Consider the following 16231-nt stretch of genomic DNA (forward strand, 5'->3'; position numbering starts at 1 on the left):
GAGAAACAATGAAAGGGGACGACAAGGCGGAGAACAATGGCGCAAGGAAGGTGATGTCGCCGTGCGACGTGGAGGCTCTGAAGAAGTGCTTGGAGGAGAACAAGGGCGACTACCTCAAGTGCCAATCTCAGATCGAAGCTTTCAAATCCTCCTGTGCCCTGAAGAAGCCGAGCTCGGCCTCCTCCGCCGAATCTGCTCCATAACTCGACCTTCGCGGACGTCGGGCGATCAAGGGCACAACGATTTCTCGGACTGGAATCGATCCGTGCGTTTCGAATTTCTCGAAATCGCGATTTTGCTACTTCGAAGACCGGTCAGCTTCCGCGTTGTGAAAGATGCTGGGGACCTGAAAATAGTTCGCGATCCCAGCTCGATGATATTTCTTCGATGAAATCGATTGGGCGATTGTTTTGTATCTCATTAATTATGGAATAAAAGCTGCTCAAGTTTTGCTCACTCTGGTTATCGATGATGGCTAGGGCGTAACGCTCTGTTCTGACCTTTTTTTGGGTCGTTTTGTTGTTCATGATTTGATGCTGAATCTGGGAAAAAGGAGATAGCATTTACTCTGGTTGTCAGCTATTATAAACCGTCAAAAAGGCGGTGCTAATACAAGTTACAGTGAGTACACAGAAAAAAGGTCGACTTTTGATGAAGCTACTTAACGTTTTTACGTCGTGTTCTTGATGCACCTGAAAACCTCCGTTTTCAAACCCATCACCTGAATCTAATGCGCAGGGATTTTAGGATGAGCAGATTATTTAGCTGTTTTCCAATACCAAGTGGATCACAAGTACAAAAGAAGAATAACAATGATGGGATCAAATTCCATCAAAGCCAAATCCTTGTGTAGTTTCTGTAACATGATTTGCTTCGTCTCGTATTAGCAACTGATTGCTATTCTAAAAGGTCCTGACTTGAAGCACCCTGCCGCCGTAGGCATGAGAACCTGAAACTCTCTTTAGCATTAGATGGAGTTGATGAGAAACCAAGACCCTGCCCCGGTCATTTACATTTTGCAAGATAAACAAGTGAAGCAATCAAAAGTCAGAACCTCAGCTTTCGGTGCAAAGCTGTGTAAGGGTGCCATCAGCATGCGTTGCAACTCTTCCTACATGTCCCGTAGTAATCTGGTGAGCCAATCATGTATACTGGATTCTTTTGGCATTCGCCAGTGGCAGCCCATCTCGGACAATTCTCATCCTCATCAGTGCAGCCGTCGCTGTCAGAGTCCAAGGATGTCTTTTCACTGTCTAGGGGTCGTATGTGAAAGAGCTTCATGGCACACCACATTTCACCTTCAATGACGGGGCACCTAGTGTGGGTGCTGCTCGTGTCAGGAGATGCATCGAGATGGAGAGAGAAAAACAAGATAGCATCCCCTTTCATTGGTCTCAAGAGGTCATCACTCTTGCCACAATCAGACCAGCTCTTACCGTTCAGCTGAGATACTCAAATTAAGGGAAAAAGTGAGTTTGCGCCACAATTGCATAAGTACTACGGATAGATTGAGGGTAAGCTGTTCTCACCTCTGACTCAGGGAAAAGTATCTCCCCACCCTGAGTGACATTCGAAAGATACAAAATAACCGTTGCCACCAAATTCTTGGCCTGTGTTGGCACGGAAGCATTACCATAATAATCATACTTTTGTTTACCTTCTTCAAACCCAAATTGCATTATCTGTATGCGCCTGCCCATCTCTGTAACATCACGATAGATAAATCGTCTTAGTACAGATGGCGTACACAAGGCAGCCCTTCAAGGACTAAGATGGACTACATGAAGTTAGTACCTTTAGGTAGAAAACTCCAAGCTGAAATCCTTTCCTCGATCCTTGTCACTATGTCATCCTAAGAGGAGGAAAGCTAAACTGTTGGTAAATTTAACTCGAACCTGGAACAGCTTTCAAAAAATTTTCACTACCCTTATACTGCTAGGGGAGAAACTCCCCTTTTGGATTTTAGAGGAGAAAATCAACTAGAATAACATTATGATACTGAGGATCTAGGGTTTTGTGATTACCCCATTTCAGTTAAGTGAATTGCTAGGAAATGTGGAAGATTATGAGACTTTTATGCACTACAAATATTTTCAAACCCGATAAATTCAATGAACCATTCAAGCAAGAAAATAACTTCAAGTACGTCAAACCGACACTTCTATGAAGTTTTATATGTGGACATATAATAAGAAATGCATTAGGGCATCTATCTGATACTTCTGAGGAAAAAAAGGAGATACCATTAAAAGAATGATACGCCTCACATACCATTAAATGCTATATAGTAAACAATTTACATGTAGATAACAGCAAAATTCAGCAACTGATATTGGTATTAAACGTCACGTGCGAAAGTTAGAACTTTAGAGTTCTAGTGTCATCAAATTCTCAGGTGCAACATATGCTAAATTATAAAATAAATTAGCAAGGGTTAAACTATCACGCACAACAGGTGATCTTGGCAAGGAATGTCAGTACAGCAAGTCGCAGCTAAAGAAGTCAAGCAAGACTGCAATTGAAGATCGCCAATATGACATGACATGAAGAGTGTCCATGAACCTTAATTATCCAGACCTCTGCTATAAGCTACAGCAGCGAATCGAAAACTTCAATTGCAGAATTTAATCAAAATGAAGATGCATAGAAGTCAAAAACTCACTGTCAGATCTAATGGAATTTCAGAGCTCAACGAACGCCTTTGCCTAGCAACTTTATCCAAATCATCATCCCTCCTCATGTTCTTATTGGTACCATGGACCTACCAACAGAAGCTTTTACATATGTGTGCATATTGATCAATAGTAACAATGGGGAAGGAAGAGATATACCAACGACTTAAGGTGATCACACTCTTCATCCGTCATAAAACCCCTATACAAAAAGAGCCTGTCAAGAAAAGGAAACTTTAGGCCCTTACAGTAATTCAATATGCTGCTTAAATTAAGAAAAGTTTGCTCTGCAAATGATTTACACTTTCATGAGAATTGATCCGTATAAAACATTAATATATCCTACAACCATACAGTTAGGATAAATGCAGCACATGTTCTTCCTTCTTACGCAAGGAAAGAGACACGGAATGAACAACGATTCCAAAAAACAGTATATTTGTGAAATAATGCGCTGTCCATCTAACAAGAGTGAGACTTCATGGAAGTACCTGACCTTGGTCGCCATGAGAGCTGGATAACCCGTGAGGGGTCAAGTCTGTTGGAAAGAAATGAGTTCCCCATTGCAATGGCCATGTCCCTGTCAACACCCTTATCCCTGAGCTCCTTCCGGCTGCTGAAACATGAGGATAAGCCAAGAAAAGCCGTATAAAACACCAATTTCTTTGAATTAAATGGCACCAAATAATCATGGATACAAAGGTCCAGGGTTCAGAATTGGACAAAGCGAAAGGAAGAAAAGTTTGATCCACTACTGGAGGCATCATGTACAGCTAAAACACGAAACTCGATCAGTCAACGGCTACATCCAAAGTTCATCCTCAAGACGAATGAATCAAGACAAAGAAAAATCACATTCTTTCCTGGAGCAATAAGCAAATTCTAACCAAATCCATAATATTGGCAAGTCTCCCCTATTCCCAACTCATCGCTTGTGTCCTAGACATAATTAGTAACATTTCACGAAGGAATCACCTCCGCAGAAGATAAATTGAACTCATCCAGGCAAACTATTGTCTGGAGGCTTTTGAAGTGACTTTAAATTGATAATTTTTCCAGTTGAAAGAGAACCTGGAGCAACCGAACGAATGAAGACAAGATCCTCAGTGCCCACTGCTCAGCTAATTCGTAACGCGGCGAGATTTTTTAAGCAACATCATCCCGAAGCACATATCAGAACCCCATCGTCAACAAACATTTCTAAACAACTCGAGCTAACCTCCGCAACACGACATTACGCGCGAAAAACCAGAACATTCTCCGCACGCGAAAGGCAATCCGATTCAACCTCTAGAAATCGAGCCATAAGCATGAGGTGCCAAAACCGACGGCGACACGGATCATCGAAAAAGACCGTCCGAATTAAGGAGGACGGCACACGCGTTTCTGCGCCGGATCAAAGTCGCCCCGAAAAAAAAAGAGTACGAATTGCGAGGAAACGATTGCGCCTCACCTCTCCGCGAAACAGCTGGACAGCGGGAGTAGGAAAGCCACGAGAAGAATCGAAGGAAAAGCCGCCATCGGCGATCGAGCGAGAGAGAGAGAGAGAGAGAGAGAGAGAGAGAGAGAGAGAGAGATGCGAAGCCGAAGGCACAAGGCGGGGGAGAGAATCGGAGATGGAAATGCCGACGAGGCCTTTGCCTCTCTGATCGCGGCCGCTGGAGGAGACGGGCCAAGTGCCCCCTGCTCTTGATGCTCCTGGTCGATTAGTTTACTGACGATCTTTTTTGTGGGCCTGTATTGTACTGCTAGTAATGGGGAATTTCTGAGATTTATTTTGCCAGTATTTACATGGAAGGACGAAATCTCCCGTAAATTTTCCTCAATTTGATTAACAATTTAGGGGCGAATGATTACCTTTCTAATCAAAACATAAATTTTTATCAACAATATATATATATATTATTTTCATTCTCTAACAAATTTCTGAACAAAAATATGGATTTGATAATAACACAAATTTTCTATCCTCATAACATAAATTTGTTTGATAGCTAGTGAAGAGTGGCGGGTGCTCAGTAAAGGGTGAACAAGCAAGCCACTGGCAACAAAAGCGAGCAATGAGAAATTTTTTTATTTCTATTTCTATTCCAAAAATAAAAAAAGTAAAATTTTTTTATTTTTTATTTTTGTTTCTAATCTAATTCATAACTAAAATTTTTATCCTGCATATAAAAGAATAAAATTGTATTACTAAATTGATTTCTATTTCCGGGAATAGAAAAATAAAAAAACCAGACAAATATAATAGTTACATTCACATTCTTAACAAGTGCCAATTGTTACAAAAATTTCATGCTGGCTTCTATTTATTTCGTGAAGAATGAATGATTTAATTTTTTTTGTAAATTGTCATTTGCTCTGGAAATTTTTTTTTGTTCAATTATCCAACCCACCATTTGAAATTGGCTGTAATCATTTTTCACCTTGAAGATTTGGAGACACTATTTATATAGAGAAAAGTTCACAATCTACATAGACCACCAAAGCTTGAAATACTTAGTTGGAAATCAACTATCACATAAGTAATGGTTCAAGAATGGAGTCTTCTTGAAAGAATTCGAGATTCGGAGTACAAATTTGAGGCAACTCAGCTTTCTAATCTTTTGGCTATAGGTAGAGTTGAACTAGAAATGTGGTCAAAGATTAAAGCATTACAACAAGACGACCCCGAACTCCAAAAAATTCGAGAAGGAGAAAAATGAAAAACCTAGATTTCCAAGTAATCGAAGATAGAGTATTGAAATTCTATGGGCAATTGTGTATACCCAACAATGCATAGCTAAAGGAGGAAATCCTATCAGAAGCTCACCGAAGTAATTACAGCATATATCCAGGTAGCACGAATTAGGGGTGTCAATGGTTCGGTTCCGTTCGATTTTTTTTGAAAAACCGAACCGAACTGAACCATTAGAAAAATCTTCTAAACCGAATCGAACCGAATACGAACTGAAATTTCGGTTCGGTTTTTGGTTTTCAACTTTTGGTTTTTGTTTTTTTTTTCTTTTTAAACTCAGATTTCTCCACTTTTATTTGTTGGTTCGGTTCGGTTCGGTTAATCGATAAAAACCGAACTGAACCAAAAAATTTCGATTTTTAATGAAAACCGAACCTAAAAAATCGAATTTTTCGGTTCGGTTCAGTTTGGTTACTAACACCCCTAGCACGAATATATACCGAAATCTCAAACAATATTACTGGTGGAATTGCATGAAGGTTGATATCGTTGAACACGTTGTCAAATGTTTGACGTGTCAACAAATAAAGGCAGAGCATTGTAAGCCTAGTGGATTATTACAATCACTAGAAATCCCAGAATAGAAATGAGAACACCTCACAATGGACTTTATCCTGGGACTTCCAAGGAGCCAAAGAGGCCATGATTCTATTTGGGTAATAGTTGACAAGCTAACCAAGTCAGCTCAGTTCTTGGAGATATGAAAAGATTTCCCATTGGAAAAATATGTAAGGGTTTATATTCGACAGATAATTCATCTCCACGAAGTGCCAGTGACAATTGCTTTGAATAGAGACTCTAAGTTTACTGCTACATTTTGGAAGAGTCTTCAAAGTGCTATAAGAATGAAACTTCAATGTAGCACAGCTTATTCGATTACTTCAAATAGAGACTTCAAGGACGATCCAAACACTCAAAGACATGTTATGAGCGTGTGTACTTGGCTTTAAAGGAGGATGAGAAGAGCAGCTACCTTTTGTCAAATTCGCCTACAACAATAGCAACCAACAGAGTATTGGAATGGCACCATTTGAAGCATTATACGGACGAGCTTGCAAAACCCCAGTCTATTGGGATGAGGTCGAGGAAAGAAGGATCACTAGCCTAGAGTTAGTCCAGTTGTCAGCAAACGCAGTGAAAGTGATTAGAGAAAGACTTAGAACCACCCAAAGCCACTAGAAAGTTACGCAGATAGACGATACAGGCCTTTGAAGTTTCATATAGGTAATCACATCTTCCTTAAGGTATCACTTATGAGAAGTATGTCGCATTTCAACAAGAAAGGAAAGCTAAGCCCAAGATATATAGGACCTTTCAAGATTTTAGAAAGAATAAGGAATTTAGCTTATGGGTTTGTACTCATGCCTAGACTTGCTCAAGTGCATGACATGTTCTATATATCCATGTTAAGAAAGTATGAGCTAGATCCGGTGCACATGCTAAACATCGAAGAGATCGAAATTGACAACAAAGTGTCGTATGTTGAACAACTTGTGCAAATTGTGAATAGAAAAGAGCAAGTCCTGCCGAATAAAACCATTTCCTTAATTAAGGTCATTTGGCAACATCATGGGATGGAAGGAGCCACATGGGAAAGTGGGGAATCAATGAGACTCCGACATCCACATTTATTAGAGGAATCAAGTATGTTTTTGAATTTTGAGGACGGAATTTATTTTAGAGAGGAAGAGTTGTAACATATTTGATTTAGACCCTTATCTAGACCACAAGAGATGGACTAAGGATCGGTACATTAGTAATGAGAATAGGCTGTAACTCAATTCTAGGGATTGTTTACAAGCCAACTAATTGATTAGGGGCAAGGCGACTCAAAATTAGGGCTGCAATAGACCAGAGCATTCAATTACAAAAGGACTGTTTGACTATAAGGATCGCTGTGGGCGATCACATGCCATCACGAGTCAGCCAATGGATAAATATAGATCGATTTAGTTTGAGTATATATTGGTTGTGGATGATATCGCACGGTCAATGCACTGTTTGTGAATGACCCTAATCCGATCCTGAACAACTGTGAGTCAGGGTAGGCTGATCAATCCTGCTCGATTACATGACAACCAAGAGTCATTCATGGATCGACCAAGCTCAACTAAAAGTCATGCATAAAACCCTAGACATGCGTCGAACTCAATTCGAGTCTAGTCGTGTGAGTTCTACTAGTGCCGCCTAAATTCACGTATGTTGTGTTAAAGCTGTTTTCGATTGAAACTTAGCCATAAACCTCGGTCTAATTACTTGTATCGATTGTAGATGTTATCAAGGCATTCCTTGCCAATTGAAATGATTTTAGTGAATCTATTAGTGCATTAATCGGAGAAATGCCTATTAAGATATAAACTGAGATGGGACAAATTTTGGAAGACCATTCAAAGGGTGTAGGCGCCACTTTTGGGTAGACAATGGGAAATGAACCATTTTACCCTTCTTAAGTCTAACCAATATTTGAAAAGCGAAGAATCAATCTTGACCCTTGATCTTGGATGATGATCTTGGAAAGATGGAGGGGGTAGGATTGCATCTTGTTCTCCAAGCTTGAAGTCATCATGACTTAGGACAATAGTGCAATGGGCATTCAATGTGGATGACCTATTTCTCTTATAAGTCTCTTCTACTTCCTTAAGTTTTCTCTCCCTCTCTCTCCCTCTCTCTCCCTCACTCACTCTTTCACTCGGCCGACCCTCCTCTTTCCTCTCCTCTCTCCCCTTTTTCTCTTCCTTTTCCTCTTTCTCTCTCGTCAAACTGTTGCCCGTCATCGCCTAGTCGTCGCTCACCGCCTGTTCGCCGTTTGCCTAGTTGAACATTGCTACACCGTCGATATCTGCCCGTCCGTCGTTGCCATTCACTAAGCTTGCTGTCCCCACGCGGTTACTGTGCTGCTATCCTCTAGCCTCCATCGACCACCCCTCATCTTGTTTCAATTGTTTGTAAGTAAATTTCCTAAATGTTCATTAGGTCATTGCATTACGTAACTCTGATTAGGTTTGTTTCTAGTGTCATAGGACTATCATAGGTTAAGGAGCTCATGTAATTAATTTTGTTTGGTTTGCTCATCATATACTTAGACTATAAGGCTCGGGAATGAGTATGTGATCGTTGAAGTTGCTTGAGTTGGTGTGATTCATAAGAATGGTTTGTTTAGGCTTAGGTTATAGCTTGGGTTAGAAATATTTGTTATCTAGGTTTAATCTTCTCGTTTCATTGCCATGGTTGGTTGTATAAAGTTATGCGATGTGGTTTATTGTATGTTGTGACTATTGTGGTTGAATCGTCCATTAATGCGGTTATGGATTTGATATTCAAGGATTATGCTTACAATATGGATGTGGTCTTCGCATATAGAAGTCAATAGGTCATGGTCAATGCTTGAGTTTACACCGAGTCTCTGAAGCTAGAACAACATTGGTTCTTAGATGTGCGTGGAAGCAAGTCGGGCCAAGTCATTCTTTTGCTTTGGCAATATTGAGATGTATCATTCAATCCGAGTTTGATCTAGGTCGGTGCTTGAACCTAACGGATCAAGCCATGATTTTAGTTTCGTGCTGGACATATTTTATTGACGTATTTACAAAAGGTCATGACTTACATATTGCTTGGCACGCCTTTGGGGCATTTATACTTAGACTAATATAAAAGATAAAACTGGATGTGCTTGATTCACATGGTCACACAAAGGGATTTCATCACCGAAGATTTCGGGGGATGATGGGATGCCTTGTTAATGAGTACGAGGTGCCCCCCACACTAATGGGATACCATTCACAAGAATGGTATATCGGAATGATTCTCAAAATGATGCTCGACAGAGGTTTGGATGATGTTGCTCGATGAGATGAGACAATATCCAGAAGTTTCTGGAAGAGCCAGAGGATTTCAGCTATATGTGATTAATAATTGGACTCAAGATAGCATGGTAGTATGGGATGCCATGTGATTCTCTAGGAGCTAAACGTGTACAAAGCATTTGAGTCTACATGCATACATTGTGAGTTGTTTTATGCCTCGTGTATGTTTGATATGGTCTTATATGAGATGCATGAGACACGTGAGTTATTTAATTGTCATTTTTAATGACTTAGAAGGCACGTGCATGCTATAGTTGTAGTGATAAATGAAGTGAGAGCCATGTGGATATTTTGAAGGCCATTGATTGAGTCTCGAAGGCTTCGATAATATTTTAGATGCTAATATGTGTTGCACGTGTGGATTCACATGCTTTTGTCTAGGACTTGAGAGACTTAGGTAGATGATAAGTTCCTTCATGTATATAGTTAAAGGAAAAACTTAGGCTTGCTTGTTGTTAGGTATTCATAAAGTTCCAATGTGAGGCATCCGCCTATATGAAGTTTAGGATTTTACTTATGAAATTTTCAACTCATTTATTATTGTTTAACCCTTTTTTAAGACCTGAGGTATGAGTCTAATGCCTTCACGTTTCAACCTCCCTGTACATATGGAAGTCATGGTGCTTAACTTTAAGGACGTTACAATCAACATCCTCTTCTAACGCCACACCACGACGATGTGGGTGGATGAGGGTGTGGGGTTTGGTTCCCCATCTATTTGTGGCTTGACTTGCCTGGGTCAACGAGGACTTCTATAGTCCTCTGCGTGGGTTTGACAGTCCACTTAGGGATGTTGATGGGTTGATGCTGCCCCCTCTTGATGGTACCATGGATAACACCAAGCCATTGCCATGAGGACACTAGCGTTTGATGGGAACCATTTTTGGCAATTGTCCTTGTAGAATGAGCTAGGACTAACCCCCTTATATCTTTTTGTGGGGGGATGACCAATTTGAATTGGCCTAAAGTCGAGGGCTTGTAAACTTTATAGCATTTCAAGTATATAAGTAAAGCATGGAAGTTATGTAGTAGGTATGTGTGTTCTTTCTTACTTACTATCCATGGTGATGATGATTGGATGTTGAAGATTGCATGCTTCTGCATTTGCTTAAACAAAAGATAAAAATCAATTGGAAGACGACGCCTCCTGGGATGTTGTAAATTAATCCCGGTATTGGCGGATATCGCATTCGCGTGGCGAGGGAAGGTCGAGGGGGTGCAACAACTATCATGTATGGATCTTAAATGTGCTGCATATACATGATACATATGCATTCACATAAAGTGCATGCATGTAACTGCAACTTGTCATGTTAGAAGAGAAATCTCTCTTTGACCTTCTCTATAAATGATCTAAGTTTAATTAGAGGACCCTTATACCCATCACTCTAAAACATGAATTCATCCTCTCCCTCATTGCTCATGGGGAGTTATTGTTCCCAGGTGCTCACACTAGTAACTCTATTACTCATTTTAGATAATTCATGTGTGTGCTTCTATAACAATTCAATGTCTATTTGTAGATTGCAAGAAAGAGAGGCTCTACTCCAGCTTCAACAAAACCTCTTAAGTCCATCTAGCTTGCTTTCTTTGTGGAAAGGCAAAAATTGCTGCATATGGAAAGGAGTGATCTGTGATAGAGTATATGGTCATTTCATCGAGCTCTAATTATTAACCCAACCAAGAAAAGATGAAACTAGTATTCATTTTCCTATGGAACCAATGCTCTTCCTGACTGGAAAGTTGAATTCTTCTTTGCTCCACTTGAGATACTTGAACCACTTGGAATTAAGTAGGAATAGAAGAATGCCTGAATTTCTTGGTTCTATGAAACAATTGAGGTACCTCAATCCGTGGAATTCTATCTTCTATGGAATGGTTCCTCGACAATTGGGAAATCTCACCAAATTAGAAGTCCTCAATCTTCATGATTACAATGGAGATTTGGTTGTGGATGATAACCTAAGGGTTTCTTATCTTCAGTCACTAAAGTACCTCGACATGGGTGGCTCAATGAATGTGAATGAAAGAGTGCTCATGTAGGTGATCAGCACACTCCCAGCTTTATTGCATTTGTTTTATTGTATTTGAGCTTATCAGGTTGTGGATTACATAATTTTCATCTATCTTCTAATAACTTGGTTAATGCTACTTCTCTTGTTCATCTTTAGTACCTCAATCTTTTGAGTAATTTTTTTGAAGGTCCCATCTGGAGCACTTTATTTCAAAACATGACTTCTCTTCAGCATCTTGATCTTTCATGGAACTCTTTCAACTCATCAATTCCCATGTGGTTTGATAAGTTTATAAGCCTTGCTCATCTCAATCTTGAGGTAAATTATATTGACAACATTGAAAGAGGCTTATTCTCATTTTTAAAGAACAATTGATACCTCAAGTCACTGTGTTTGTATGGTAACCAAATTTGAGAGGAGATATCAACAACCCAAGGAAATTTATCGGGACTCATCGAGAATAGCTTAGAGAGTCTAGAGATACATTTAAATCATCTTAAGGGTGCTCCGCCCTACTAGTTGGAGCACTTCACAAACTTAAAATGTATTATGCTTTCCAACAATTTATTGTCTAGTCCAATCCCTAGTGTCATTGGATCATTGTCAAACTTGAAAACACTAGATCTTTTAGGTAATGGATTGAATGGGACCATTCCACCATCAATAGGTCGGTTGTCATCATTGAGATCATTAGATCTTTCTAATAATCAATTGGCGGGGCATATTCCTGAGTTATTAGGGAAATTGGGGGCTTTGCAATAGTTGTCTCTTCACAGTAATCATTTAGGTGTTATTATCAAAATCCATTTTTTCTAATTTGTCAAGGCTCAAGGAGTTGTGCATAGATGACAATGATAACTTGAGTTCTAAGGCAAAACCCAGCTGGATACCCCCTTTCCAGCTGCGAATTATTTGGATGAACTCTTGTAAATTTGGAACAAAATTTCCTCAATGGATTAAAACACAAGTGGACGCCACAAATATCAGACTCTAATGCTTCCCTTTTTGGGCCCTTGCCATATTGATAGCCAACTTGATACTTTTCCAGCTCAATCTATCTTGCCAAAAAGGTCAGCCAACTTGATGTTTTCCTAGCTCGATCCATCTTACAATTAGATTACTGGGCCTTTACTAGAATGGTCAGCCAACTTGACATTTCCAAGTTCAATCTATCTCACAATGAGATTACTGGGCCCTTGCCAAAATGGTTAGCCAACTTGATGTTTTCCTGACTCAATCTATCTTACAATCAAATTATTAGACCATTTCCCAACATGTCCAGTAACTATTCCTATTTAGATCCCTCCCACAATTTGATCTCTGGATCTCTTCCAATAGATATTGGTATTATGTACCAAGTACATTCTTTGTATCTCAATGATAACCTAATCAATGGTAATCTACCGTCATCATTATGTGGCATGGAGTTGTTTGATTTAAATCTTGCAAATAATATAGACTATCCGGTAGTATTCTAGACTGTTGGAGGGGTTCTTTATCATCCTTGACTTTGTCATTCAATAAGCTGTTTGGGGTAATTCCTAGCTCACTTGGATCATTGCCCCACCTTAACCATCCTACACTTGAATGGAAACTGTCTCAATGGGGAGCTTCCTCGGGCTTTAGATTATTATATAAATCTAGTAATTTTAGATCTTGGAGAGAATGACTTCTCTGGAAGCATTCCGATGTGGTTTGATGAAAGCTTTTGGTCCTGAGGCTAGGGGAGAATAGGTTTGTTGGCAACATTCCTCTGTAGCTCAGCTCACTATCAAGATTGAAAATATTAGATATGGCAGTGAACAATTTGATGGGAAAGATCCCACATTGTCTTGGCAACATGAGCGGCATGATCAACTTGAATCAAGGCAATTAATTTGGATTTGTGGCCGTTGCTCCTATACAAGGTATAATTTCCATTTCATTTGGAGGCCAAAATCTAGATTGGGATTAAGAGCACGTGGTTGAGATTATGAAGGGAAGATATGACAAGTATACCAAAATTCATCCGCAACTTGTGATCAATTTGGATCTCTCTAGCAACTTTTTGAATAGGTCAATTCCTGAAGAATTTTCTTTCCTCTTAGGATTGCATGGCTTGAACTTGTCTAACAACCATCTCTCTCAAAATATTCCCATTGGCATTGGGAACAGGACATCACTCGAGTCTCTTGATCCTTTAAACAACCACCTTTCAAAGACAATTCCGTGAGGCATTTTAATGTTAACACCCCCAGCCCACCTCAACTTGTTGCAAAAAAACTTCATTGGGAAAATTCCAAAAGGAAATCAAATCCAAACACTCAACAATCCTTCCATTTATGCCAGCAATCCTCTAGTCTTGTTGTCTTCTAATAAATAAATAAAAATGCCTCAGAGCCAAGTCACTTGAACCGTCAAAAGTCCCTCACCCTAAAGATACACATGAAGAGGATAGGCTTGATAAGGCATTGTTCTATATGGTCATAATGCTTGGATTTGCAACTGGGCTCTGGGGCTGTTTTGGAGTTTTACGGTTCAAGAAGGATTCAAGACGTGCATATTTTAACTTTGCAGATCAAGTAGCAGACATGCATATGTGGTCATATTGATGCAAGTAGCCAAGTTGAAGAGATTGAGAATGTCAAGAAGCACGTAAGAAATGAGCAATCTCATGCCCTCTCCCCACCTTTAGTTCTTCATTTTGGATGTATGTAGAACTTGTGCTCGTGTGATCTCTTTCCCTTCCATGAGTTTGCTTACTCAGGTAATGTAATTAGCATTCCGTGACATCTATTTCTCAAAACACCACTCTTTCTACTATATCTTCCGGGCCAAACTATGCTTTCTTCTCTATCTCTTTTCAGCCTAAATATGACTTCCATTTGACTTCTTTCCCATGTTAATGAATGCTAGTTCGAACAAATTTAAATGGGCCTCAACATTGATGGACCTCCAATTCTTGGATCATGAGGGGATGGGTAGGGAAGCAGGCAAACGGATTCAAAATTGAAAATTTCTGCCATGGTTGAATTTTAAAGTTGCTGGATTTCCAATCTTCTCGGTAAAAAATTGTGGCCCATAATTTTCTTGCAAGGATTTTACGAATGACCAAACAAAGAATTAAATTCCTACGTCCTCTGAAATTCTATAAGTATCGCCAGTGATTTACCCTAAATATAATAAATATTTTAATATTCCTATAAAATAGTAACTTTCAAATTTCGCAAGTGGTTTTCTACACCACTGTGAATTGACCAACCTCCTAATTGATTTAGTCCGTTACCTTTTCAAGTTTTACAAGTGTAGTCTATCAACTACCAGCACTACATGTAGTTCACTAACAATTGTAAATTACCAACTTCTTGGAAATTGTCGACATTGTCATGATATTACCAGTTACTTTGTAATTATACAAGTGTCTTTTGCAATAACTAATACTATAATACATTTGCCAACATTAATTTGGAATAGTAATTTATTCTAATGTTGGTATTTTACTTACGGCCCAAGAAAAGTTCAATTGAAAGTCGAGAAATTTCTTAGATTGGCGATAATTTTTGAAAGGATTACTCAACATTTCAGTTGTTGGTCATACTCTTTCTACTGACGGTATATATATCTATCAACTAAGTCAAAAATCTACTAACAAAGGATTTTACGAATGACCATAGAAAGCTGGTCCCCGGGAAAAGTGCTAAAAAAGTCTTAAACCTTTTGTCTTTGTGCCGATTTAGTCTTAAATCTTTTTTTGATGCCGATTTAGTCTTAAACCTTTTACGTTGTGCCAATTTAGTCATTTCCGGCCAATTTTGGCTGGATTTTGCTGACTAGATGCCAGCCGGCTGGCAAGGACAACTTTTAATAAATTTTAATATTTTGGAATATTTTTTTTTAATTTTCTTTTTCTTTTTTTCTTCTCCTCTTCTTCCTCCAGCTAATCGTTGGACCTCGATGACCGGCCAGGGGTGACGGTCAATGAGGTCGAGGTCAACCTCACCAGCCACCTCGCTAGTGGCCGTGAGGGCGGCCTCGCGCTGGGCGGCAAGGGTGAGCCCGTCGGCTCGGCGTGAGGCCAACTTGAGGCTGTTGGCCTTGCGCCAAGCTAGTAGGGCTCGCCCTTGCCACCCAGGCCTCGAGGGCGGCCTCGCGCCAGCGGGCGAGGCTCGCCCTCGCTGGCCATGGGTGAGGCTCGAGCCTCGCCAGATCCGGCGAGGGCGAGCCTCACCGCCCAGCGCGAGGCCGCCCTCGTGGCCACGGCGAGGTGGCCGGCAAGGTCAACCTTGCCATCCGTTGCCTCGGCCGGTCGCGAGGTCCGGCAACCGGGCTGGAGGAAGAAGAGGAGAAGAAAAAAAGGAAACAAAAAGAAAAATATTCAAAAATATTAAAATATTATTAAAAGTTATCAACGCGTCATCGATCGGTACGTTAGCCAAATGGCGTCCAATCAGCAAAATCGGCTAAAATTGGCTAGAACGGACTAAATTGGCACAATGTAAAAATGTTTAGGACTAAATTGGCACAATGTAAAAATGTTTATGACTAAATTGGCACAATGTAAAAATGTTTATGACTAAATTGGCACCAAAAAAAGATTTAGGACTAAATCGGCACAAAGACAAAAAGTTTAAGACTTTTTTGGCACTTTTCCCGCTGGTCCCCTAAAGCTGAATTTGGTTTTTTATATTCCTTCGGAAGTTGAAGTCGCAGGTGAAGGGCGCTGATTTGCCCATTGAAAATGGTGATAGTTCCGGTTTTCAATGTTTGGACAGGATGAGTTTTGCATGGAAGCTTATATATTTTCAGCGACTATATAGAATATGAATTTATCCTTACATAAAGATAAAATTCTGGTTGATTTATCAAATTTAGCTTTACCTGCATCCACCATCTTAAATTGCTTACTTACTTGAACAAGGTGGATTTGTTTAGCACATTTTCTGCAACTAAAGAGATATTCTGAAG

General features: G+C 39.8%; 1 protein-coding gene across 4 annotated transcripts; it reads right to left on the reverse strand.

The window, feature by feature from the left end:
- Nucleotides 1-722: 722 nt before the first annotated feature.
- Nucleotides 723-4382, reverse strand: LOC104448619 (probable prolyl 4-hydroxylase 12). 4 transcript variants are annotated; one of them, XM_039301914.1, is made up of 8 exons: nucleotides 4250-4380; nucleotides 4126-4219; nucleotides 3169-3285; nucleotides 2832-2889; nucleotides 2663-2761; nucleotides 1795-1852; nucleotides 1530-1702; nucleotides 723-1443 (listed from the first exon to the last, which is right to left on the reverse strand). In XM_039301914.1, exons 2-8 carry the CDS (start codon nucleotides 4191-4193, stop codon nucleotides 1090-1092), a joined length of 927 nt encoding a protein of 308 aa, XP_039157848.1. In that variant the 5' UTR covers nucleotides 4194-4219; nucleotides 4250-4380; the 3' UTR covers nucleotides 723-1089. The 4 variants fall into 4 exon arrangements, with proteins under 4 accessions (XP_039157848.1, XP_039157843.1, XP_039157854.1 ...); XM_039301909.1 differs by having other exon boundaries at nucleotides 3169-3288; nucleotides 4250-4379; XM_039301920.1 differs by having other exon boundaries at nucleotides 3164-3285; nucleotides 4126-4382.
- Nucleotides 4383-16231: the final 11849 nt, after the last annotated feature.

This window comes from Eucalyptus grandis, chromosome 1 (assembly GCF_016545825.1).
Source record: "Eucalyptus grandis isolate ANBG69807.140 chromosome 1, ASM1654582v1, whole genome shotgun sequence".
Taxonomy (NCBI): Eukaryota; Viridiplantae; Streptophyta; class Magnoliopsida; order Myrtales; family Myrtaceae; genus Eucalyptus; species Eucalyptus grandis.